This window comes from Notolepis coatsorum, assembly GCF_963971535.1.
Source record: "Notolepis coatsorum genome assembly, chromosome: 2".
In the NCBI taxonomy this organism is placed as follows: Eukaryota; Metazoa; Chordata; class Actinopteri; order Aulopiformes; family Paralepididae; genus Notolepis; species Notolepis coatsorum.
Window position 1 is genome coordinate 140,592,882 of NC_140166.1, and position 24,680 is coordinate 140,617,561.

General features: G+C 43.2%; 1 protein-coding gene across 1 annotated transcript in view; it reads left to right on the forward strand.

Annotated features, from left to right (window-relative positions):
* cobl (cordon-bleu WH2 repeat protein) overlaps positions 1-24,680 on the forward strand; it is a gene marked incomplete at its 3' end in the record, with an annotated part of 324,393 nt that overhangs the window by 93,041 nt on the left and 206,672 nt on the right. The window contains 1 exon segment of the mRNA XM_084308326.1: positions 5,979-6,194. Within this exon segment, the coding sequence (XP_084164452.1) occupies positions 5,979-6,194 (216 nt within the window).

Sequence of the window (24,680 nt, forward strand, 5' to 3'; positions counted from 1 at the left end):
TGAATATCAGGAAGGCAGCAGGTCCAGACGGCATCCCCGGCCGCGTCCTAAAAGTCTGTGCCGACCAACTGGCCCCAGTATTCACTGACATATTTAACCTGTCCTTAGAACAGGCTGTCATCCCCACCTGCCTGAAGAAGTCCACTATTATCCCTGTACCCAAAAAATCCAAGCCTGCTTGCCTCAACGACTACCGCCCTGTAGCTCTCACCTCCATAGCCATGAAGTGCTTCGAGAAGCTAGTAAAGGGCTACATCTGCTCCTCCCTCCCCATCAACATGGACCCCCTGCAATTTGCATACCGCCCCAACAGGTCCACGGATGACGCCATATCCCATGTGCTGCACACAGCAGCATCACACCTGGACAAGAGGCAGGGGAACTATGTGAGAATGCTATTCATCGACTACAGCTCGGCATTCAATACCATAGTCCCCTCCATACTCATAGCCAAGCTCAGGGACCTGGGCTTGGGCTATGACCTCTGCCAGTGGGTCTTGGACTTCCTGACTGGCAGACCCCAGGTGGTGAGAGCAGGCAACTGCACCTCCTCATCCATCACCCTCAACATAGGGGCCCCCCAGGGCTGTGTTCTGAGTCCCCTCCTCTACTCCCTGTACACACACGACTGTGTGGCTCAGCGGAGTAGCAATACAATCGTCAAATTTGCTGACGACACAGTGGTGGTGGGCCTGATCTCTGCCAACGACGAGAGGGCCTACCTGGAAGAGGTCAAGGTCCTGGCGGGATGGTGCCAGGAAAACAGCCTCTCCCTGAACGTCAGCAAAACAAAGGAGATGATTGTGGACTTCAGGAGGTCGGGGGTCAAGGACTACAGCCCCCTCAGCATCGACGGGGCACCGGTTGAGAGAGTCAACAGCTTCAAGTACCTCGGAGCCTACATATCCGAGGACTTGACATGGACCACACACATTAACAGTGTGGTGAAGAAGGCACGACAACGCCTCTACTTCCTCAGGCGCCTAAGGAAGTTCCAAGTCAGCCAGAAGATCCTTAAGAACTTCTACTCATGTACAATAGAGAGCATCTTGACCGGCAACATCACCTCCTGGTTTGGGAATAGCACTGCAAAAGACCAAAGCAGACTACAAAGAGTGACACGTTCAGCCGAACGCACAATTGGAGGGGGGCTCCCCACCCTCCAGAACATTTACTACAAGCGTTGCAAGGGGAAGGCTAAGAGAATTATTAAGGACTCGAGCCACCCGAACAACTGCCTCTTTGAACTGCTGCCGTCAGGCAAGCGATACAGGAGTCTCAAGGCGAGCACAGAAAGACTCAGAAGTAGCTTCTATCCCCAGGCCATCAGGCTGCTAAACGAACAATGAATGAACACTACACAACAACAACCACCAAACACACATAGCACACACATCCACACGCACACACTCACTTTAAACAAACACACTGTAGCACCCACTCCACACACTTTATAGCACACACCCACTTTAAACAAACACACTGTAGCACCCACTCCCCACACTTTATATTTATGGATGAAGGATTGCACTACAACTCGTACACCTTACTGTAAATTGTACCTAAAATTGTACCTCATCCCATTTCTGCTTTGCACTAGATAGTACTGTACATTAGTACACTGCATAGTATTGTGTATTGTATATTATATGGTAACTCAGAACATTGTACATATGTCTATACCGAACACTGTGACCTCATTTTCTTCTTCTAAATTCATGCTATATTATGTTATTATGTTATTTGATACTATCTTGTCTAGCACAGTCTCTGGAGTGTAACAGTAAGAAGCATTTTGTATGAAAGTATTCTGTACTTCTGTATGACAACTATTAAAGAACTTGAACTTGAACTTGAACTTCACCAGTATTCACCAGTATTCACCAGTATTCACCAGTATTCACCAGTATCACCAGTATTCACCTGTATTCACCAGTATTCACCAGTATATTCACCAGTATTCACCAGTATCACCAGTATTCACCAGTATTCACCAGTATTCACCAGTATTCACCAGTATATTCACCAGTATATTCACCAGTATCACCAGTATTCACCTGTATTCACCAGTATTCACCAGTATTCACCAGTATCACCAGTATTCACCTGTATTCACCAGTATCACCAGTATTCACCTGTATTCACCAGTATCACCAGTATTCACCTGTATTCACCAGTATTCACCTGTATTCACCAGTATCCACCAGTATTCACCAGTATCCACCAGTATTCACCTGTATTCACCAGTATTCACCAGTATTCACCAGTATCCACTAGGGGTGGAACGGTTCACAAAATCAACGGTTCGGTTCGTATCACGGTTTTAGGTTACGGTTTTCGGTTCGGTTCGGTATACGTTGTTTTTTTATTTATTTTTTTAATTATAGCTCCAAAAATACCATACGTCAACATAAGATATATAGCCTACATTAGTTAGCGCACGGCTAAAGTTAGTTAGCTCGTAGCTAACGTAACGTTAGCCTAGCTCGAGGCTAACGTTATATAACCGAACAATACACACATGATCCGAACCGTGGAGGTCGTACTGAACGGTGTACGGTTAGAATGCGTACCGTTCGGTACGACCTCCACGGTTCGGAGCATGTGTGTATTGTTTGGTACACGGTTCGAATGTGTACCGTTCCACCCCTAGTATCCACCAGTATTCACCAGTATTCACCAGCATCCAAGAACATAGAGACTGCAATCAAAGAACATTGGCATATCCCTGTTTTTCTAAAGCCCCCGTATTTACATATCTGCAGGCTTGCTTATGTAATCTAGAGAGAGAGGGGGGGAGAGAGAGAGAGAGAGAGAGAGGGATGGAGAGAGAGGGAGACAGAGAGAGAGGGAGATAGAGATATAGAGGGGGGGAGGGAGAGAGAGCGGGAGAGAGAGAGAGGCGGGAGAGAGAGAAAGGGGGGGGGGAGAGATGGAGGGAGAGAGAGGGGGAGAGGGGGTGAGAGAGAGGGGGATGAGGGGGAGAGAGAGAGTGAGAGGGGGGCTGGGAGAGAGCGAGGGGGGAGTGGGGGAGAGGTGGAGGGAGAGAGAGACAGACAGAGAGACAGAGAGAGAGTCATTCATATTCAGGCTGCTTCTAAGGTGGTGGGAGAGGCTGGTGTTAATCTTCCTCAGGGATCAGACTGTGATACTGTTCATCTAGAGGAGAATCTCCCCACCTGAAGGAACAGGGTCTCTGCTGTTTCTCCAGCAAAACAGGCTCAGTAGTCAACATGTCTCTGTTCATTTAGTTCCTTTCATCTCTCAATCAATACACTTATATCAAATCCTCATATCTACACAACGTCAAGCTATTTCACTGGATAAGCATACATAGATGTATTTATGAAAGTTGTATAAACAGATTGTAATCATATATGTACTATTGTAATACAAAACCGGTTTGTCCTAGTAGCCACACCATTCAAATGACTGGAAGAGTGTAACAATATACTTGTCGAAGCAGTTTTCTTCTCAGTCCTGGACTATGGTGATGTAATTTATAGGCATGCTGCAGCCTCAACCCTCAGACTCATCACTAATGACAGATACGACACTCATCACTGTGTCCTTTATGAGAAGGTTGGTTGATCCTCGCTGACTGAGAGGCGCAACAAACACTGGTATTTGTTAATTTTTAAGGCCCATTATTGGTAAGCTACCTCCGTATACTACCCTCCTTATACTACCTCATTATTGATAAGCTACCTCCTTATACTACATTATTGGTAAGCTACCTCCTTATACTACATCATTATTGGTAAGCTACCTCCTTATACTACATCATTATTGATAAGCTACCTCCTTATACTACATCATTGTTGGTAAGCTACCTCCTTATACTACATCATTATTGGTAAGCTACCTCCTTATACTATATCATTATTGGTAAGCTACCTCCTTATACTATATCATTATTGGTAAGCTACCTCCTTATACTACATCATTATTGGTAAGCTACCTCCTTATACTACATCATTATTGGTAAGCTACCTCCTTATACTACATCATTGTTGGTAAGCTACCTCCTTATACTACATCATTGTTGGTAAGCTACCTCCTTATACTACATCATTATTGGTAAGCTACCTCCTTATACTACATCATTATTGGTAAGCTACCTCCTTATACTACATCATTATTGGTAAGCTACCTCCTTATACTACATCATTATTGGTAAGCTACCTCCTTATACTACATAATTATTGGTAAGCTACCTCCTTATACTACATCATTATTGGTAAGCTACCTCCTTATACTACATCATTATTGGTAAGCTACCTCCTTATACTACATCATTATTGGTAAGCTACCTCCTTATACTACATCATTATTGGTAAGCTACCTCCTTATACTACATCATTATTGGTAAGCTACACCCTTATACTACATCATTATTGGTAAGCTACCTCCTTATACTACATCATTATTGGTAAGCTACCTCCTTATACTACATCATTATTGGTAAGCTACCTCCTTATACTACATCATTATTGGTAAGCTACCTCCTTATACTACATCATTATTGGTAAGCTACACCCTTATACTACATCATTATTGGTAAGCTACCTCCTTATACTACATCATTATTGGTAAGCTACCTCCTTATACTACATCATTATTGGTAAGCTACTTCCTTATACTACAACATTATTGGAATGGAATTTTGGAACCTATGGAACCCGTTCTAGTGACTGGCTGGTCCTTAACACTTTGAATGCCCAGCAGGGGGCGCACATTTAGTGCTTGAATGCCCACATCCACTTCAATGTTAGCATTAATATCGCCTAATCTATGTTTTAAATTATGGCTATGTGTCTAATCTGCCTGTCGCATTATCAATGACCTATTTCCAGTCAACATTGTCGAAGCAGATCATTTTTTTATCGTTCATTTCCGTTTCATAGCATTTAGAAAACCCCTCGTTTTCACGAAAAAAAGAGGATTCCATGATAATCGCCCCGTACTGTAATATTCTAGAACGTTGTAATTTGTCTGCCTATTTATGAATCGTTTCCAAATAAACGCTAGATTATCGATAGTATATGTGTACGTGTGCACGCTAGTGCCGCGCGCTGAAAATCGATTCTCTCAGTTCCTGATCGCTCTTAGAGTCAAACAGCCATATCACAAAAAAAAGAAAAAGCTTATATCTCCGTGAAAACGGGTCTGATTATCCTAATACTGGTAAAATAGATTCCTTACCTGAGATCAGATGGTATCCAAATGGATTATTCCAATTCCTGATCGCCATTCCGAAAATCTGTCCTTTTATTGATCCACCGCGTATACTGTAAAAACACATAATCCCCGCTGCTCTGAGGGTCCAGCATGAAGCTGATTGACCCCGGTTACATGAGTGAGAAGTAAAATGTGGAGGCCGGGTCTTTTTTTCTCATGCCTTTTCATTGAGTCCAATCCAAAAGGGTGAATTACCATCTGGGAGACGATAGGGGGCGCTTTTTCACATCTGAGCGCCTGGGGTGGCTGATTGAAATATGAATTCAGATCGCTAATAAAAAAATAAAAGAGAAAAAACGAATATTCTCGTTATGGTCATTCAACCCACGGGGGGTAAACCCCGAGAAAACTCGGGTTGGGCATCCAAAGTGTTAAGGTCCAGTTTCCTCTGAACAGGGTAAATCTGCATTATGCTATGATATGATGCCCCTCTAGCTCATGGAATGAACTCCAACAGTCCTTAAAGCTTGAGATCCTCCCCTCCGTTTAAAACCTTGATCTCCAACCTTTGTCAATCAAGTTGTACAAGTTTTAATTGATTCGTTATCCTTGCTGTTTGCCTCGTCTTGTTGTCTTATTGTTATAATTGTATACGCTGTGTGATTTTATAAGCTTTTTCTTTGCACATTTCTGTACGTACACTCGACGTGACTACTGTAAACGAGGGAAACCTCGGCCGCCTTTTCGATAGTCTCGTCTTATTTCGATTTGATTATCCTCTTGTCTTCTTCTTCAAGGAGGAGGATGAAGTCCCGCGCCCCCCCCGCCCCGCCCCGTGTGCCAGAGCCCGCCCCGCGGAAGATCTTCAGGAACGCCGTGCCGGACGGTGGAGGGCCGGGGCTCGGAGGAGGAGGAGGAGCAGACTCCAAGGAGAACAACGTGCCGAGCTCCACGGTGGACCTGCACCTGACCACGCCTCAGGGCCATCAGACCAGGATCACTGAGGACGGCAGGTGAGAGGAGAGAGAGAGAGAGAGAGAGAGAGAGAGAGAGAGAGAGAGAGAGAGAGAGAGAGAGAGAGAGAGAGAGAGAGAGAGACGTCTGAGAACACAGACCACACTGCGGACCACAGGACACAAAGTGTTGCAGATGCACTCGCTATCTATTATTATTAAATTATACCAATGATAAATAATTCTACTTGAACACGAAGGAGGGCTGCAGCGTCTTTGTAGTGTGAATCCAGTGTTTTTGAAGGTGCTCTTTGGATATAGGGGAGCCAGTTGAAAAAACAAAGAAGTTCCAGGCACTCTTCATACACCAACATGTTTCGGCCTTTCTATCGGCCTTCTACAGAAGATGCCGATAGAGAGGCCGAAACATGTTGCTGTTTTTTTTAATTGTTCTAAAATGAACTAAGCGAATTATTAAAGCTTTTTTATACATGAAGAGTGCCTGGAACTTCTTTGTTTTTTTTTATAACTAATTCTATTTTTATTTTTTTATTTATATATATATATATATATATATATTTTTTTTTTTTTTTTTTTTTTACACAAAACAAGACAAACACAATACAGTAACAATAACAATAACAAGACCTTACAATACCACAATAATAATAACAACAATGACATTAGCAATAACAAAAATAATAAACACAGAACATAACATAAAAAAATCTACTTATACTATTACAGACACCACAATAGACACCACAAAAGACAATTTTTTATTGAACAATCTTATCACACTTTTTTTACTGTCCGTTCTATTTGATTATTTTTAGCCTATTTTAAACTGAATCAAACCGCACTTTTTTTACTCTATCTAATCTATTCTATTTTATTATTTGTATTGCTGAAGAACTGTGATTTGCCTTACCTTGCTACCTCTCTATCTCTTTGTATTTAATTTTTTATGCTCGCTTATGCCTGTATTTTTTACTGTTGTCAAGCACTTTGAACTGCATCCTCTGTATGAAAAGTGCTATACAAATAAAGTTATTATTATTATTATAATACTCTATACAGCTCATATATCAAATATTGATTGAACTATCGTACGCATCGCAAGTTTTGCACTTGTGAGAGTTGCTAATTTTCACTCATTATGTTTTGTATGGTCTTAGACCAGAGGAATATCATGTATGTATTCTGAAATATGGGGCGTATTTCCCCTTTAAAATAAACTATTTTGGGGAGCGTTGCGTTCTCCATGGCCCCCATCAAGGCCCCCCGTTTCCCCTGTCTCAGCACCAGCTCTCACCAGAGGCCAACCGGCCATAACGCTCTCTGACCCCAATTAACGTCTCTCCTCTGGGCCAGAAAATCAGGGACACGACAAGGGGCTTCTGTTAATGACTGCAGCAGCCCTGTAGGTTATAGTGGCTGTTTCTGGTGTTTCCTCACAGAGAGGGAGGTTTCAGAGGGACACGACACTCTACAACAGGTGGTTATTCAAGGCCTACAGGGTTTAATACTACCTTTATGGTGTACCTTTTGTTTTTGCTGGGACCAGCGGCTCAATAGCTCGCTTTGTTTCTTGGTTTGGTCCACAAAAGTCCCCCCCCCCCCCCTGTCTGGCAGTCACAGCTTCACCCTAGGAGGCTGTAGTTTGGCACGGAGGTCAAGGTTTTGTGTGAGTGTGTGCTATGCACACATGGATGCACACATGGATGCACGCGTGTACCCCGTCACAGCTAATGTGGACCATTAGAGCCATTACTCATTAGGATCGCTGTGGGGTAATCGGTTTATGGTGTCCCATAGCTTTTATTGGGATCTGAATCAGCGTCGGATATAGAATGGTTAAATGGTAAATGGCTGCTTTTTTTTTTTGCATTTTTTTTTTTTATAATTTTTTAAACAAACACATAAACAAACATGACAACACACGATAGGATATACAAACACACATATGCTCCAGCTCGTACCCCCCCCCTCCCGAACCCCCCATTGGATAATCCAACCATTATAACTTGGCTGCTTTTTTATATAGTGCTTTCATCCAAAGCGCTTTACAATTTCTTACTCACATTATTTTACCCGTTCACTCACACATTCACTCACCGACGGTGGAGGCGACCATGCAAGGTGCCAACCTGCTCATCGGGAGCAATTAGGGGTTAAGTATCTTGCTCAAGGACACATCGACACGCTGCCCGGGAGGAGCGGGAATCGAACCGGGAACCTCCGGATTACCAGACGACTGCTCTACCTCCCGGGCCACTGTCTCGAGCCACTGAGAAATTATCTGTGATTCATGAACCTTGATCTTCTTTAGGTGTATGACTCCATTTCAACCCTACTGTTCTGAAATGCCACTGTTGATATTGATTATGTAGCTACAAATGTCCAACATAGTCTTTCATGAAATACCCAGAATACAAAAATCTATCTATAAATAAAACAATTGAGATGAACATGTATGTAACAGGTAATCGGTTTATGGTGTCCCATAGCTTTTATTGGGATCTGAATCGGCGTCGGATAGAGAAATTATCTGTGATTTATATATGGGAATTGAACCTTGATCTTTAGGTGTATGACTCCATTTAAACCCTACTGTTCTGAAATGCCACTGTAGATATTGATGATGTAGCTACTAGGGGTGTAAAGGTACACGTATCCGTACTGAACCGTTTCAGTGTGTACCGTACCGTACCGAACGGCTGTGTACCGAACGAATACAAGTAGATTATTAATTTCAATATAGAATATTCGTTGACAGCCCTACCAGTACAATTAGTTACTGCTCACTACATCACCCCTGAGTGGAACATGGAAAGCCAAAGTTTCCCCCACTGTACCGAAAACCCGTACCGAACCTTGACTTCAAAACCGAGGTACGTACCGAACCGTGGTTTTTGTGTACCGTTACACCCCTAGCAGCTACTGGACTCCAACGCATATTTAAACACAACAGCAAATAGAAAAGAGTTATTATACTGTAATTATGGCTGGATTATGGGTTACGGTCTCAGGACACTATACTTATGACTCAGACTGAATTAGGAAAGAAGGCCTTTATGTTTTCTGCATCATCTGCATGGAATAGTAGAATAGGAGATGTAAGCCCCCCCCTTTATCCAGTCAACATAGGAGGGAAAGACATTGAGATGGTGGAGTCCTACAAATTCCTGGGTGTGCACCTGGATAATAAACTGGACTGGTCTCTGAACACTGATGCCCTCTACAGGAAGGCACAGAGCCGGCAGTTTTTTCTGAGAAGGCTCAGGTCGTTTGACGTGTGCAGTGACATGCTGTACATGTTCTACCAGTCAGTGGTGGCAAGCATCGTTGTTTATGCTGCAGTCTGCTGGGGAGGCAACATGTCAGCCAAGAACACCGGGCTCCAGGATCTAGTCACTCTTAATGAACTTAAACTCCAGAATCTAGTCACTCTTTAATGAACTTAAACTCTAGGATCTAGTCACTCTTAATGAACTTAAACTCGGATCTAGTCACTCTTAATGAATTTGAAGGCATGGTGAAAGCTATTAGAAACGGACTCTATTGATTGATTGTAATTGTTTTAATTGAAATAGGATCACACGTGTGTGTGTGTGTGTGTGTGTGTGTGTGTGTGTGTGTGTGTGTGTGTGTGTGTGTGTGTGTGTGTGTGTGTGTGTGTGTGTGTGTGTGTGTGTGTGTGTGTGTGTGTGTGTGTGTGTACTGTATGAAACTGCTGTACTGCTGTCATTCTTGGCCAGGTCGCTCTTGGAAATAATAATCTCAATGGGTCTAACCTGGTTAAATAAATAAAGATTTATTGTTTTCTAAAACTCCCTCTTTCTTGGTTTCGGGGGGGGGGGGGGGGGGGGGGTCTATTTCCAATCTCTCTCGTGTGTACGAGGTGTGATTGAACGTACTGTATGTATGTACTGGCTATATTGGTGTTCCATTTATATTTCATTCACAAACAATGATCTCAGATGATCTTCAGGCTAAAATAGGGAAGGGAGAGAGAGAGGGAGAGAGGGAGAGAGAGAGAGAGAGAGAGAGAGAGAGAGAGAGAGAGAGAGAGAGAGAGAGAGAGAGAGAGAGAGAGAGAGAGAGAGAGAGACAGACACAGAGAGACACAGAGAGACACAGAGAGACACAGAGAGACACAGAGAGACACAGAGAGACACACAAAGACACACAAAGAGAGAGACACAAAGACACACAAAGAGAGAGACACAAAGAGAGACACAGAGACACAAAGAGAGAGACACAAAGAGAGACACAGAGACACAAAGAGAGAGACACAAAGAGAGACACAGAGACACAAAGAGAGAGACACAAAGAGAGACACAGAGACACAAAGAGAGAGACACAAAGACACAAATAGAGAGACACAGAGACACACAAAGAGAGAGACAGAGAGACACACAAAGAGAGAGACACAGAGACACACACAAAGAGAGAGACACAGAAAGAGAGAGACACAAAGAGAGGGACACAAAGAGAGGGACACAGAGACACAAAGAGAGAGACACAAAGAGAGGGACACAAAGAGAGGGACACAGAGACACAAAGAGAGAGACACAAAGAGAGGGACACAAAGAGAGGGACACAGAGACACAAAGAGAGAGACACAAAGAGAGAGACACAGATACACACAAAGAGAGAGACACAAAGAAAGAGACACAGAGACACACACAAAGAGAGATACACAGAGAGAGGGACACAGAGACACACACAAAGAGAGATACACAGAAAGAGAGATACACAGAGAGAGGGACACAAAGAGAGGGACACAAAGAGAGGGACACAAAGAGAGGGACACAGAGACACAAAGAGAGAGACACAAAGAGAGAGACACAAAGAGAGAGACACAAAGAGAGGGACACAGATACACACAAAGAGAGAGACACAAAGAAAGAGACACAGAGACACACAAAGAGAGATACACAAAGAGAGAGACACACAAAGAGAGATACACACAAAAAGAGAGATACAGAGACACACACAGAGAGAGACACAGATACAGCTTCACCTCAGATGTCCAGAGTCCAGATGTTCCGCGGTGGTCCAGGGCCTCTATAGGGTCTTACTACAGCATGACGTAACTTATTGTTTCTGGAAGCATGTTCGATAATATTATTGGGATGTTCATCATCTAACGCAGACGGGGCACTTCCCAGGACAGGAACCATGAGGAGTCAGGTTGAAAATAAGTCATTCTTATTGGTCAGTAATTATGATGCACCATGGTTATTGTTCATAGTGGATGTACTGGATCATTTAAATACCGAAGTGGCTCCGGACAGCGGCTCGGGAGGTCGAGCGGTCGAGCGGTCGTCTGGTAGTCGGAAGGTTCCCGGTTCGATTCCCACTCCTCCCAGGCAGCGTGTCGATGTGTGTCGTTGAGCAAGACACTTATTTAACCCCTAATTGCCCCCGATGTGTAGGTTGGCACCTTGCATGGTGTGTGCATTTTTGAGTGAATGGGTGAACGTGAGGAACACGATTGTAAATTGTTGCCCCTGTGCCTCAAATAGATCCGCTATCAGCTCTATCTTTAATCTTTCAAAATGTTCAGTTGCTATCAGCTCTATCTTTAATCTTTCAAAATGTTCAGTCGCTATCAGCTCTATCTTTAATCTTTCAAAATGTTCAGTCACTATCAGCTCTATCTTTAATTTTTCAAAATGTTCAGTCGCTATCAGCTCTATCTTTAATTTTTCAAAATGTTCAGTTGCTATCAGCTCTATCTTAAATTTTTCAAAATGTTCAGTTGCTATCGCATGCACTTATCTGTGTTTCACTACACACATGAGTGCATGCTTACCAACTGTTCGCCTGTTTTTACTGCAACACTACTATCACTGACATCTAAGAAGGGAGATCCCCCCTTGAATGGCCCTTCTAAGGTTTCTCTCCTCCACATTGCCTGTGGTGCATTTTTTCCTATTGCTAGGTTTTAGTGAGTTTTTCCTTACCTTCGCGTGGGGTACGTCTGGGAGTGTTGCATTTATTTATTTTGCATTTATTTAAAAAAAAATTGACCTTATGGTGTTCTTGTTTTTTTTTTATCATAGATTTTTTTTTATTCAGCACAAAATCAAAACAGTACAGATATGCAGATATACTTTACATCACGTTCTCAATCAACATCATGTCTGTACCGTATCATTAAGAGACAGCTATGCTTGGGGAAGGGGAAGGGGCGTGGGGGACACACAAAAACCAACAACAAAACAAAATAAATAAATAAACAGGTAACCCAGAATATACTACGTGTCAACCTCTCTTCTCTGGGTGTAGTACAGCAGTAGCAAACATTCTCTTATACCAGAGCTTTGGTTGTATCACCATCACTGCATTACAAATCCAACCCTTCATCCTCCATCACTGACCATTCTCAAAAGCATGTAAATGCATGCAGTTAGTCTATTCAGCACAAAATCAAGACAGTACAGATATGCAGATATACCTTACAACTAGTTCTCAACCAACATCCTGTCTGTACCATGTCATCCAGAGACAGCTATGCTTGGGGAAGGGGCACACAAATAAATACATTAACAGAAAAAAATAAATAAAAAATTATAATAATATTAAAAAAATAAAAAATAAAGAAAGAAAATAACAGAATATACTACATGTGTGGTTCAAACCATTTAAAAAATAAAATGACAATAAAATGGGGAGTGAGATGAAAATAATAAGATGAAAATAAGTAATACATTGCCTTTATAGCCCTACTCGCTCTATACAAGCCCACTTTCTATCGAACTGTTCACCTTGCAACCTGATCAGATGAGTCATCCTCTCCATGTCCTGAATTTCTTTAACTTTGTTTAGCCATTGGTTATGTGTTGGGGGACTGGGTTTTAACCAATTAATTGTGATCATTTTCTTGGCAGCAGTTAACAGTATTTGAAGAAGATACACACTTTTCCTTTCCTCAATGCCCTCCGGTATGACTCCGAGGATGGCAGTTTTGAAATCATGTGGAATGTCCATGTCGAATACTTTTTTTACATCCCTGAATACATCATCCCAGAAGTGACATAGTTTTGGGCATGTCCAGAAAATGTGTGTATGGTTACCTATTTGTTCACCACATCCCCTCCAGCATTCGCTTGTGGGAGTCGTACCTGCTTTAGCAGTCAATAAGGGGGTCTTGAAAAACCTACTAATGACCTTCCATTTATATTCTCTCCAGGAATTAGAATTAGTCACCTTATGTGCTTCAGTACAAACATCGAACCACTCCTCTTGTGAGATCTCCTGTTGGAGCTCAGCCTCCCACTTCAACTTAATGTATAGCGAGTCGTTGGGGTTCATTGATATTAGGTTTTGATATAATTTAGAACGAATTTTTTGTATTGAAGCATCAATTTGGATATTAGCTATAAAGCGTTCTATAGCAGAAGGGTGTCGAATTTTGTCCCAATCTTCCTGGTTTTCTAAAAAAATTCTTAATTGGAGACATCTGAAAAAGTCAGTACTAGGAAGGCTAAACTCCACTCTGAGTTGTTTGAAAGATTTAAGCTGGCCGGAGTGAATACGTTGGTGAACAAATGTCAGACCCTTTGTCCTCCTGAATCCTGCATCCAAAGTTGATGGTGTAAAGTCCCCAATGAAACCGATTGAGGTCAGGCCCGATGTTGAAGGCAACCTGAACTCTTTCTGGACCTCTCTCCATATTTTTATCGTAAATCTGGACCACACACCTATTGAGTCCTCCCTTATCTTATGTCCAGAGAATAATAAGGTAGTAAGTTGTTTCTGTGTAGATAAGTCTTTTTCCATTTTTAACCATCTTGATGACAAATCATCTGTAATCCAGGTGTGCAAGGGTCTAAGTTGAGCAGCCCAAAAATAATATTTGAGGTTAGGGGGGGCCAAACCGCCAGCAGTTTTGGCCAGCTGTAATGTTTTGAAACGCACTCTAGGTAATTACCCCTGCCATATTAAACGTGAGAGTAATCGATTTAGTAAGTTAAAAGTGGGGTTATCAATTGGGATGGGCAGCATTTGAAACGGATATAGTAGTCTAGGGAGTATGTTCATTCTGATTATTTCCAGCATCAAGGAAAGAGGCAGAACAGTCCATCTATCCACGTCCTCTCTGATCTTATTGATAAGCCTTGTGTAGTTGGCTTTATACAATTGGTCAAATGTGGGTGTTATGGTAATGCCTAAATATTTAATACCAGTGCTTGGCCATTTAAAAGGGAAGAGGGATCTGGCCTGTTGAGAAATGTTCCCCCCAATAGCCAGTGCCTCTGTTTTGTCTATGTTAATTTTGTATCCAGAGTAATAACCAAATGTTTTAATTTTACTCATAAGGCATGGAATCGACCTCACTGGGTCGGATAGGTAGAGGAGGACATCGTCCGCATACAATGAAATCTTATGTTCTTCCCCTCCCACGTTCACTCCCCTGATATTCACCTCTTCCCTTATCAATTGGGCCAGCACTTCTATTGAAATATAGTACAGTAGAGGAGAAAGACTGCAACCCTGCCTAACTCCCCGTTGTAGGCTGAAGGGAGCAGACATGTTGCCATTCACACGCACAGAGGACTTCAAATCTGAATATAATACTCTAATATAATTAATAAATATTGGGCCAAAACCAAATTTTTCTAAAGTTTGAAATAAAAATTCCCATGAAACCCGGTCAAAAGCCTTTACGGCATCCAGCCCTAAGACCATTGCTTCGTCTTGACCCTTCTGGGAAAACGCCATCACATTCAAGAGCCTTCGTATATTATTACCAGAATATCTGCCTGTGATGAATCCTGTTTGATCAGGGTGTATAATTTCTTTTATAACTGAGTTCATCCTCCGGGCTAAAATAGTGGTGAGCCCCTTTAAATCACAGTTGAGCAAACTTATTGGACGGTAGGACCCACATAGTGTTGCGTCTTTCCCTTCTTTGTGTATTACTGTGATAATAGCATCCCCCCACGTCTCAGGGAGTGTTTTTGTCTGGAATGAGTGGTCGTATGCCTTCAGTAACAAGGGGGCTAAAATGTCCACAAATGTCTTATAGAAATCGTTAGAAAAACCATCCGGAGGGCCCTCATGCATCAACGTGTTCTACGCACAGATCTGTGCTTACCCTGTGCGTACGATCATTTCTAAGCAAAGAGTGGGATTCATCAACTTCAACTTGAACTTGACTTTGTGCGTACATCTACGCACATTTCAGACCTGGCGTACCTAGCGCCCAGTGGTAGAATATATTATTACAACAAGGAAATGAGCTTCTGTGCATAATAACACTGGCACGTTCTGTACGAACCGTAGTTCATTATAGTTCATTGTAAAATAGCAACAGTAGTGTAATTATGGTCAAAACCCTATAAATAGCATTTGGAATAATAGATCTTTCTCTCAGAATGAATGCAGCATGGTTTATATAGCGTTATCGGAATATACGGGGTGTATAGGCTACTGACTGACTGTGCTCCGCGTAGCTTGATTGATTGATTGATTGATTGAAAAGTTTATTAACAGATTGCAGAATGGGTACAGTACAGTACAGCTCAGTACATACAATTGTTAATTGGGGATGCAGACCAACTTTCGTCTTGTTTACATCAGGGTCGCCCATTTTCAATTCATCATAAATCATAAAGCTCAACTCGTTATTATTCTGCGCAGACCGCAGAAACACGGGAACGTTTTGATTATATTTAAAAGGCTTTACGTTAAACGAAACAAGTGGAACTTCGAAGCTGTAAGCAGAATACAAGTCATATTAATATAGTGTTCTTCCCCCTTTTTACTGTATAAGAAAGAATAGAAAACGCATTGCAATGACACTATAGTGGACAGACTATGTATATGATGGGATTCAAGTTCATGTATTGAAAGGCAGGCTATCATACATGCAGTGAGATTCATTGTTCTTGTATATGCTCTCGTATTATATTGTTTATATAGGCTACCCAATACTGACGTCAAAATAGATTGTAGTATGCCTCTAGAAATCATATGCAGCAGGTAGAAAATTGACGGGAGATCCATCGCGATTTGGAATAAAATTGAGGAGAACTTTAATCCATGGGGTATTAATCAAACAACACGGGAAAAGGCAGTCATATTCCAGCGCGTCTTTATTAGCCGACAACAAAATAGATGCATCTAAAAATCATATAGCCAATCGAACACAACTAATAAAGGCATTCATATTACAAGCACGGTTATAATGACACACAACCAACGCCAAACAGTGGTCAACGAACGGTCTTTATTAGTATTTTGAGCTGTCCAGGCAGAATTGCAGCAATGGTCTTAGGGAGCCGTTGATATCTGACATCACCGTTTACAAGTCCGCCTTTTATTTATCCCATAAATCATAATACGCGATAGTGTCTTCTTGGTTCGACAGCAGTGAATTCTCCGTGGAGTTTCTCGGAGTCCCGCTCGGGTCGGTCCATTATTTCACATCCCATGGGGGGTGTTTCCTCATTTTCATGACCATATATGGATAATCATGCACGAGCATTGACGGTAGAACAAAGTGGTATTCATCAACACGGAGGACCATAGAGCCTGCGTACGCACGTGTGATGAATGCCGACTTCCCTGTGCGTACGCTAGTTCTACATTCCGTGCTTACGTGTGGAAGTAGGTCAAGTTCAAAGTCCACGTTGATGCATGAGGGCCGACTTTTATTATTTTTGAGATTTCTACTTACTTACTTACTTATTTACTTACTTACTTACTTACTTACTTACTTACTTACTTACTTACTTACTTACTTACTTACTTACTTACTTACTTACTTACTTACTTACTTACTTACTTACTTACTTACTTACTTACTTACTTACTTACTTACTTACTTACTTACTTACTTACTTACTTACTTACTTCTGTAATAGGTGCTTCCATTTCGTCTCTTGCCGATTCTGACAGATTTGGGAGATTAATATTTTGCAAAAAGGTTTTTATCTCATTCACTTCATTACAGGTACCGGTGTTCTTATAAAGCATTTTATAAAACTCTGCGAAGGCTGAGGATATTTCCTCTGGTTTTGCTAGGTACGAGGTGTTCCCTTCTTTGGTTGACTTAATTTTGGCTACAGTAGACAGGGCTTGTTGTTTCCTTATGCGGTATGCCAGCAGGCGGCTAGCTCTGTCCCCACTTTCATAAGATGTCTGCTTCATAAACCTTAAATCACGCTCTACCTTTTCAGATGTTAGTTTATTGAGTGCTTGACGCGCCTCTTTAAGTTCCTTCAGTACCTCCAGGAGCTGCTGCATTTTGTGCTGGTATGCCAGCCTTTTAATTTCATTTTCTAAACTAACTCTGTATGTATCATTTATTTTCTTTTTAGCAGATGCGAAAGCTATTATGCGACCCCTCAAATAAGCTTTGGCACACTCCCAGTGTCACAGGAGAAATGTCAGGTGTCATGTTGAATTCAAGGTATTGTTGCATTTCCTTTTCAACAAATTGGACAAAATTCTTGTCATTTAGCAGCCCTGTGTCGAAGCGCCATCTCCTGGATGAGCGACAGTCTCCTATGTTCCAGACCAGAGCCACTGGCGCATGGTCAGATAATGTAATAGATAAAATGTCACACTTGACCACCCTATGGGCTTCTGATTTGCTGGTAAAGAAATAGTCGATGCGTGAATAAGAATCATTTGGGTTGGAGTAGAATGTAAAGTCTCTTCCTCTCGGGTGTATGTGTCTCCACACATCTACCATACCGGTTTCAAGGCAATTATTTTTAAGCCATCTAGACATCGAGGAGAGAGTTGAGGTCGATGCTGGTTGTTTGTCTAATGAGTTTGATAAAATAGAGTTAATATCTCCTCCCCACAACAAGAGACCCGATGCTTTTTCCAAAATTAACTTAAATATTTTCGTTATATATTGAGGATTATTATCATTTGGAGCGTATTAGGGATGGGTACCTTTCACATTTGAACCGATACCGGTACCGGTACCTGTGAATCGATACCGGTACCCAACGGTACCTTTTTTCGGTACTTTAGTCTCAAGAAATGTAATTTACCTACCTCAGTCGTAAAAGAAAATCCAAACTTCAAATAACTACAATTTCGACAGTTTTCGGCTTGTCATTGCTCCCACTGCTTTGTTGTTGAATCAAGTCAAATCCTAGGTAAGCATATATTGTGCGTGTGAACGTTGACATGAAAAGAAAAAAGTTAAAAAAAAAGTTAAAAAAAAATATATAACGTTTTATTTATTTTTTATTTTTATTTATTTTTTTCGGTTTCTCACTTGATTCGATACTCGGTAGTACCGACGTGTTTCGGTTCGGTGCCTCAAAAGTACCGAATTCGGTACCCATCCCTAGAGCGTATACATTCAGAGGAGAAACCTCCCTGCCCCCTATGGATCCATTGACCAAAATGTATCTGCCTTCTTTATCCTTAAATTGAGATGTGAGGGAAAATTTAACCATCCTGTGTATTAAAATTGCAACCCCACATTTCTTGCTCCCCTGGTGGGAGGAGAAGAAGACCTGATTAGCCCAAGACCGGGTTAGTTTCTGATGTTCAATATCGGAAAAGATTACTTTCTTGAATAAATGCTATTTGGCACTGGAGTTGTTTCAGTTGTGTGAGAATCTTCTTCCTCTTAATTGGGCTGTTCAATCCCTTGACATTATAAGTTATGACTTTAATGGTGTCCGCCATAGGGATGGCTTATGTACATTTAGAACTTCTAGTTTACGGATTAGAAAGCAAGGCTTGCGCATTACAAAATAGTGAGGAACTTGACAAAACAGAAAAAATAAAGAGGGGAGGGGTGTGCTGTCTCTAAGTGTAGCATTATCATCATTAAACATTGTTGCAAACCACATAACTATATACAAAAATAATAGAACCTGGATCTCCACATTGTTTAAACACCAACAAGTAAAGCTCTCTCTATGCAGCCTTTTCTCAAAGCACGCTGCATATGAGAGGAAAGTAAGCGTCCAGACCGACCTATAAGTCGTCCGGGCTTGTTGGTACATTCTAATTAAATTAGAAAGTTAGCAACCAAAAATCTGACCTCCTCAGGGTCCTACCAGCAGATATAACCATAGATATATATAGAACACTAGATAGCTTGCCCGCGCTGAACCGCCGCCATCTTGCTCCAGTTAGCCTAGACTAGAGTGAGAGTGAGTGAGCTGCACAGACAAAAATACTCATAACTCGCTGAAATATTGACGGATTTACAAACGGTTTGGTTTATTACAAGCATTATTAACGTGGCTATGATTCAAGCGGTTTGTAAAAAAAAAACATCTTTAAAAAATTTCTTTTTATAAGTATGCAGTATCATAACTACATCTTTGATGTTTATAGCAAACCAACCCGTTTGTAAATCCGTCAATATTTCAGCGAGTTATGAGTATTTTTGTCTGTGCAGCTCACTCACTCTCACTCAAGGCTAACTGGAGCAAGATGGCGGCGGTTCAGTGACGCTGGTGACTCCGCCTTAAGCTATCTAGTGTTCTATAGATATCTATGGATATAACGCCCTCTAGTATCAGCCCCCGGCCACTTATGACGTCTCTCATTTACGTAGAATAATTATGCTGCTAAATGAAATGTTTGCTGTATACAACCCTTTTAATTCAGTCAAATTAAACAAGACAGAGAATTACCATAATAATTATAGAAGTCGCGAGTGAGTATCATCCGTTTCAGACCTTACAAAGTTAGGGTTTATAATTATATTGAGAACGGAGTCAGTGGCGGCCGGTGGGTACTTCGCCACTAGGGGCGCTATACCAAACATTTTGCAAAATGCAAACATGTACAGTACAGTACCACGCAACACTCATGGCAAGACGTGAGCGATTCGACTCACGCTCACGGCAATGAATCGGCTCTTATGAACGAGTCGCTCAGCTGTTACTACAACAACACACAACCAGTCAAATAAAGTATAGTCTAGACTCTAATTCACAACTTGAAACACAATATATAAATAGAAAAGTTAGAAACAAAACTCGCCCGTCTACAAACACAGGCAGATCTCTCCCTCTCTCCTTCTCTCTCTCACACACAGCGCGACGTGGAATCGATTCGTTACACAATCAGACCTATTATATACCAAGAATAACTTCAGTATGAGTACAGGGCTGTACACATATTTTGCATATTGTTAAACGAGCCAAGGCTAGCTATTAAACTATCGATATGAATCGAAAATCTGGGACCCTGATGTAAACAAGACAAACGTCTTTCTCTGGTCTGCATCCCCTTAACAATTGTGTGTATTGAGCCGTACTGTATTGTACCCATTCTGCAATCTGTTAATAAAGTTCTCATTCATTCATTCATTCAAACATAGACGATATTGAACAAGCCATAATCCACGTATTTTCAATCCGAGAGAGCTACAGTAGTTAAATCAATGAGCCATCGACATAGTCAGTGTGGTAAGTAACGTTATTATTGCATCCAAGATTGATACACGGCTGGCTAGGCAGTTGGTAGTCATAGTCTTGTGTTATAAAATAAATAAACAATCAGCAATGTCTCGCTTCATGAATGGCCAGCAGTAGTACTGCTCCTAAAAAAAACGATTTACAAACGTTAACGTTAAGCACAGAGAGAGAGAGAGAGAGAGAGAGAGAGAGAGAGAGAGAGAGAGAGAGAGAGAGAGAGAGAGAGAGAGAGAGAGAGAGAGAGAGAGAGAGAGACTCACTGTTTAGTTGAAACGTCCAGGGCAGGAGAGCTTGATAAACGTGTATAATCCGCCATATAGCTTGTTAGCCAAGTGTTAGCTGAGCTCGTTAGCACAACACTCAACAAGTACATTCCTTTGTCCATTTCCGCTCGAACAGACTGCAAACTACCTGGCGTTCTATCGCCATGCTCTAAGACAAACTCTAACCTTAACCAACTTTGAAAGAGTGCCTAAGCTTAACAGTCTAAAGAACTTGCAGTCACGGCGCGCTCGTCTAAGACAAACAGCTGCATGCATCTCACAACAACACAACTATCTCCACCGACCAACCTAGGACCAACCTAGGAACCAAGCTAGAAGCTAGAATTGGAACATTAGAAATTGGATTCGGCCAATCAGAGATCGTCTCTGTGAAATTCTGCCATGGAAAAAAATACTGGCGTCGGCCAATCAGAGAGCGTCTCCGCGAAATGCGGCTATGGAAATTCTTCACGGAAGTTCACGCTGCTGCCTAGACCGCTTCAAATCGCGCTCGGATTCCAACATAATAGTCATATTTCAACGCACAACGCCGTATGCACTGATTGGCTGTGACGGAGACAGCGATCAAACTGTGACGCGCACTCAGAGCGCTATCGCTTCTAGCCCGGGCGAGAAATACGAAAAAATAAAAAAAAACTTCACTTCCTGTTCAAGAAAACGAGTATTTCTTTTTTAATATAATAACGTTATATTGTGCATTGGAAACACAAACATACTTAAAATGAGTAAATATTATTAATTTTAAACATGTTTATATTATTTATAGGGCTTTAAAACAAAAAACTAAAAACGTATTTTTCTTGTTCTCTCATATAACCAGGGTAGGAGCTGAGAACCAAAAAATACTCGCTAAACTCCCAGACGGGGTGACGGCAAGATGGAATGCGAAAATCGTAGACATAGACGACGCAATGCACAAGTTCCCGAGCTTCAGCGAGTTTGTCCAGTTCCTCACACGTGAAGCCAAAATCGCTTGCAACTCAGTAACCTCGCTTCGTGCCCTGAACCCACGGGACGGGATGAGGGAACTGGGCGCAAGACGCAGGGACTCTGGCGCAAGAGTCTTAACAGCCAGCGCCCATGAGACAGCCGGCGCCACACGCTGCATCCTTTGTGCCGCGAGCGGCCATAGCCTACAGGAGTGTTGCAAGTTTAGGCAGAAGAGCAGATTTGACCGGAACACATTTGCTCGCGAAAGGCAGTTGTGCTTCGAGTGTCTGGAGCCCGGCCATACCGCCAGGGACTGTAGAGATAGACGACCCACCATGGAGGAAAGGTCGGACGCAAGGAACCGGGCTACGTACATAAACAAAGGTACAAATACGCCGCCACACCAGGCAACGTCATTTAGAGTCATCCAGAAGGATGGGGGCACGCATACCTCCACAATAGTGCCAGTGTGGGTCTCGGCTACAGCGGAGCCCAGCCGGGAAGTCCTGGTGTATGCACTCCTCGATAATCAAAGTGACACCACCTTCATCCTCGAGAAGACAGCAAGGACTCTTAACATCAAGGGCGAAACAGTGCAGTTACAGCTCTCGACACTGGCTTCCAGAAACACAGTCGTGTCCTGTTGGAAACTAGCGGGCCTACAAGTAAGAGGATTCCAGTCAACCAAGCTAATTCCTCTGCCAGTGACTTACTCAAGAGACTTTATCCCGGCAAACAGAGGCCATATTCCCACCCCAGGGACAGCGAAGGCATGGGTTCATCTGGCACATCTAGCAGAGAATATCGCGCCAAAACAACGCTGTGATGTTGGCCTGCTAATTGGCTACAACTGCCCTCAAGCCCTCAAGCCACTAATCACGGTGGGCGGGGAGGACCACCAGCCGTTTGCAGTGCAAACAGATTTAGGCTGGAGCGTGGTGGGATATGGAACCCCGGGGCTCCACTATGGAGATACCATCGGACTCAGTCACCACGTCCTGGTAAAGCAAGTGAGGCCAGGGTTACCGGCCTCGGCAGGGCTCACCAGGGAAGTGCACTATGTCAATAGGACCCAGATCAAAGAAGTCGTGCTACCGACAGACGTACTAAAGAGACTGGAGGCCGACTTCTCGGAAAGAGCGGCAGAGGCCAACCCTATATCGCAAGAGGATCTACGGTTCATGTCGGAACTGAAGAAGGGCATCAAGCTAAAGAGCAACGGTCATTATGAAATGCCGCTGCCATTTAAGAAGGAAAGGCCTAAGTTACCGGATAATAAGATCTGTGCCATCCATCGGCTCAACAGCCTAGAGAGGAAGCTGCGGAACGATGCGCAGTACTACCAGGACTACAAGACCTTCATGGAGGCGACCATAACCCGCGGAGACGCAGAGCGGGTCCCCAAGGAAGACATCGGCAAGACGCCAGTGTGGTACATCCTACATCATGGGGTGTATCATCCACAAAAGCCTGGGAAGATACGGGTGGTCTTCGATTGCTCCGCCAAGTATCAAGGCGTATCCTTGAATGACCATCTGCTGACAGGCCCAGAGTTGACCAACGCCTTGGTGGGAGTGCTGTGTCGCTTTCGACGAGGGCCCGTGGCAATCATGTGCGACATAGAACGCATGTTCCATCAGTTCCATGTCAAGGCAGAAGACCAAGATTACCTCCGATTCCTTTGGTGGGATGATGGAAACCTAGACGACCGACCGTCCATCTATCGGATGAGGGTCCATCTGTTTGGGGCAGCTTCGTCACCGGGCTGTGCAAACTACGGACTCAAGCACATCGTGGCCGCAGGACGAGGAACCTGCAGTGACGACACTATAAGGTTTATCCAAAGGAATTTCTACGTTGATGACGGACTGGCTAGCGTAGCATCTGTCGACCAAGCCATCCAGCTGGTGAAAGAAGCAAGAGCGCTTTGCAGCACAGGCAACCTCCGGCTGCATAAGTTCATCTCTAACAGCAAGGCAGTCCTAGCCACAATCCCAGGGGAAGAATGTGCCGAAGTTCCCAGCGACAAGGATATGGCACTAGGGGAGCTGCACCTGGAGAGAGTACTCGGGGTGCAGTGGTGCGTGGCGGCGGACGAGTTCCAGTTCCGAGTGACCGTCAAAGAGAATCCGAGTACCCGACGCGGAGTCCTGTCCACGGTCGCTTCGGTATACGATCCGCTGGGATTTGTGGCGCCCTTCATCCTGGGAGGCAAGCAGATCCTACAACAGATGTGCCGGGACAAGCTCAGTTGGGACGACCCGCTACCCGATGACCTACGACCACGGTGGGAGTGCTGGCTCCGAGACCTCCACAAGCTGGCAGGGGCGAAGATTCCAAGATGCTACGTGCCATTAAGCTTCAAGGTTCAGCACTACGAACAGCACCACTTCGCCGATGCCAGTATGGACGGCTATGGAGTGTGCTCGTACCTTCGAGCAGTGAGTAATTCAAACGAAGCCCACTGTACCTTAGTAATGGGAAAATCAAGAGTCGCTCCCACTAAGGTCACAACCATACCCAGGCTCGAGTTGGCAGCAGCGGTGTTAGCCGTCCGCATCAGTGATATGCTCAAGAAGGAACTGGAAGTCGAGTGCCTACGAGAAGTATTTTGGACGGATTCCAGGGTTGTACTGGGGTACATCAATAACGAAGCCAGAAGGTTTCACGTGTTCGTAGCAAATCGCGTAGAACGGATCAAGCAAAGCACAGAGGCTACACAATGGAGGTACGTGGCGTCGGAAGACAATCCAGCCGACCATGCTTCAAGGGGGCTCGCAGCAGATCCACTGATAGCCTCTAACTGGGTCTCCGGCCCAGACTTTCTTTGGCAGGACGGGCTACCAAGCGGAGAAGGCAAGGTGGGAGAGATTGCAAGTGACGACCCGGAAGTTAGGAAGGCCCAA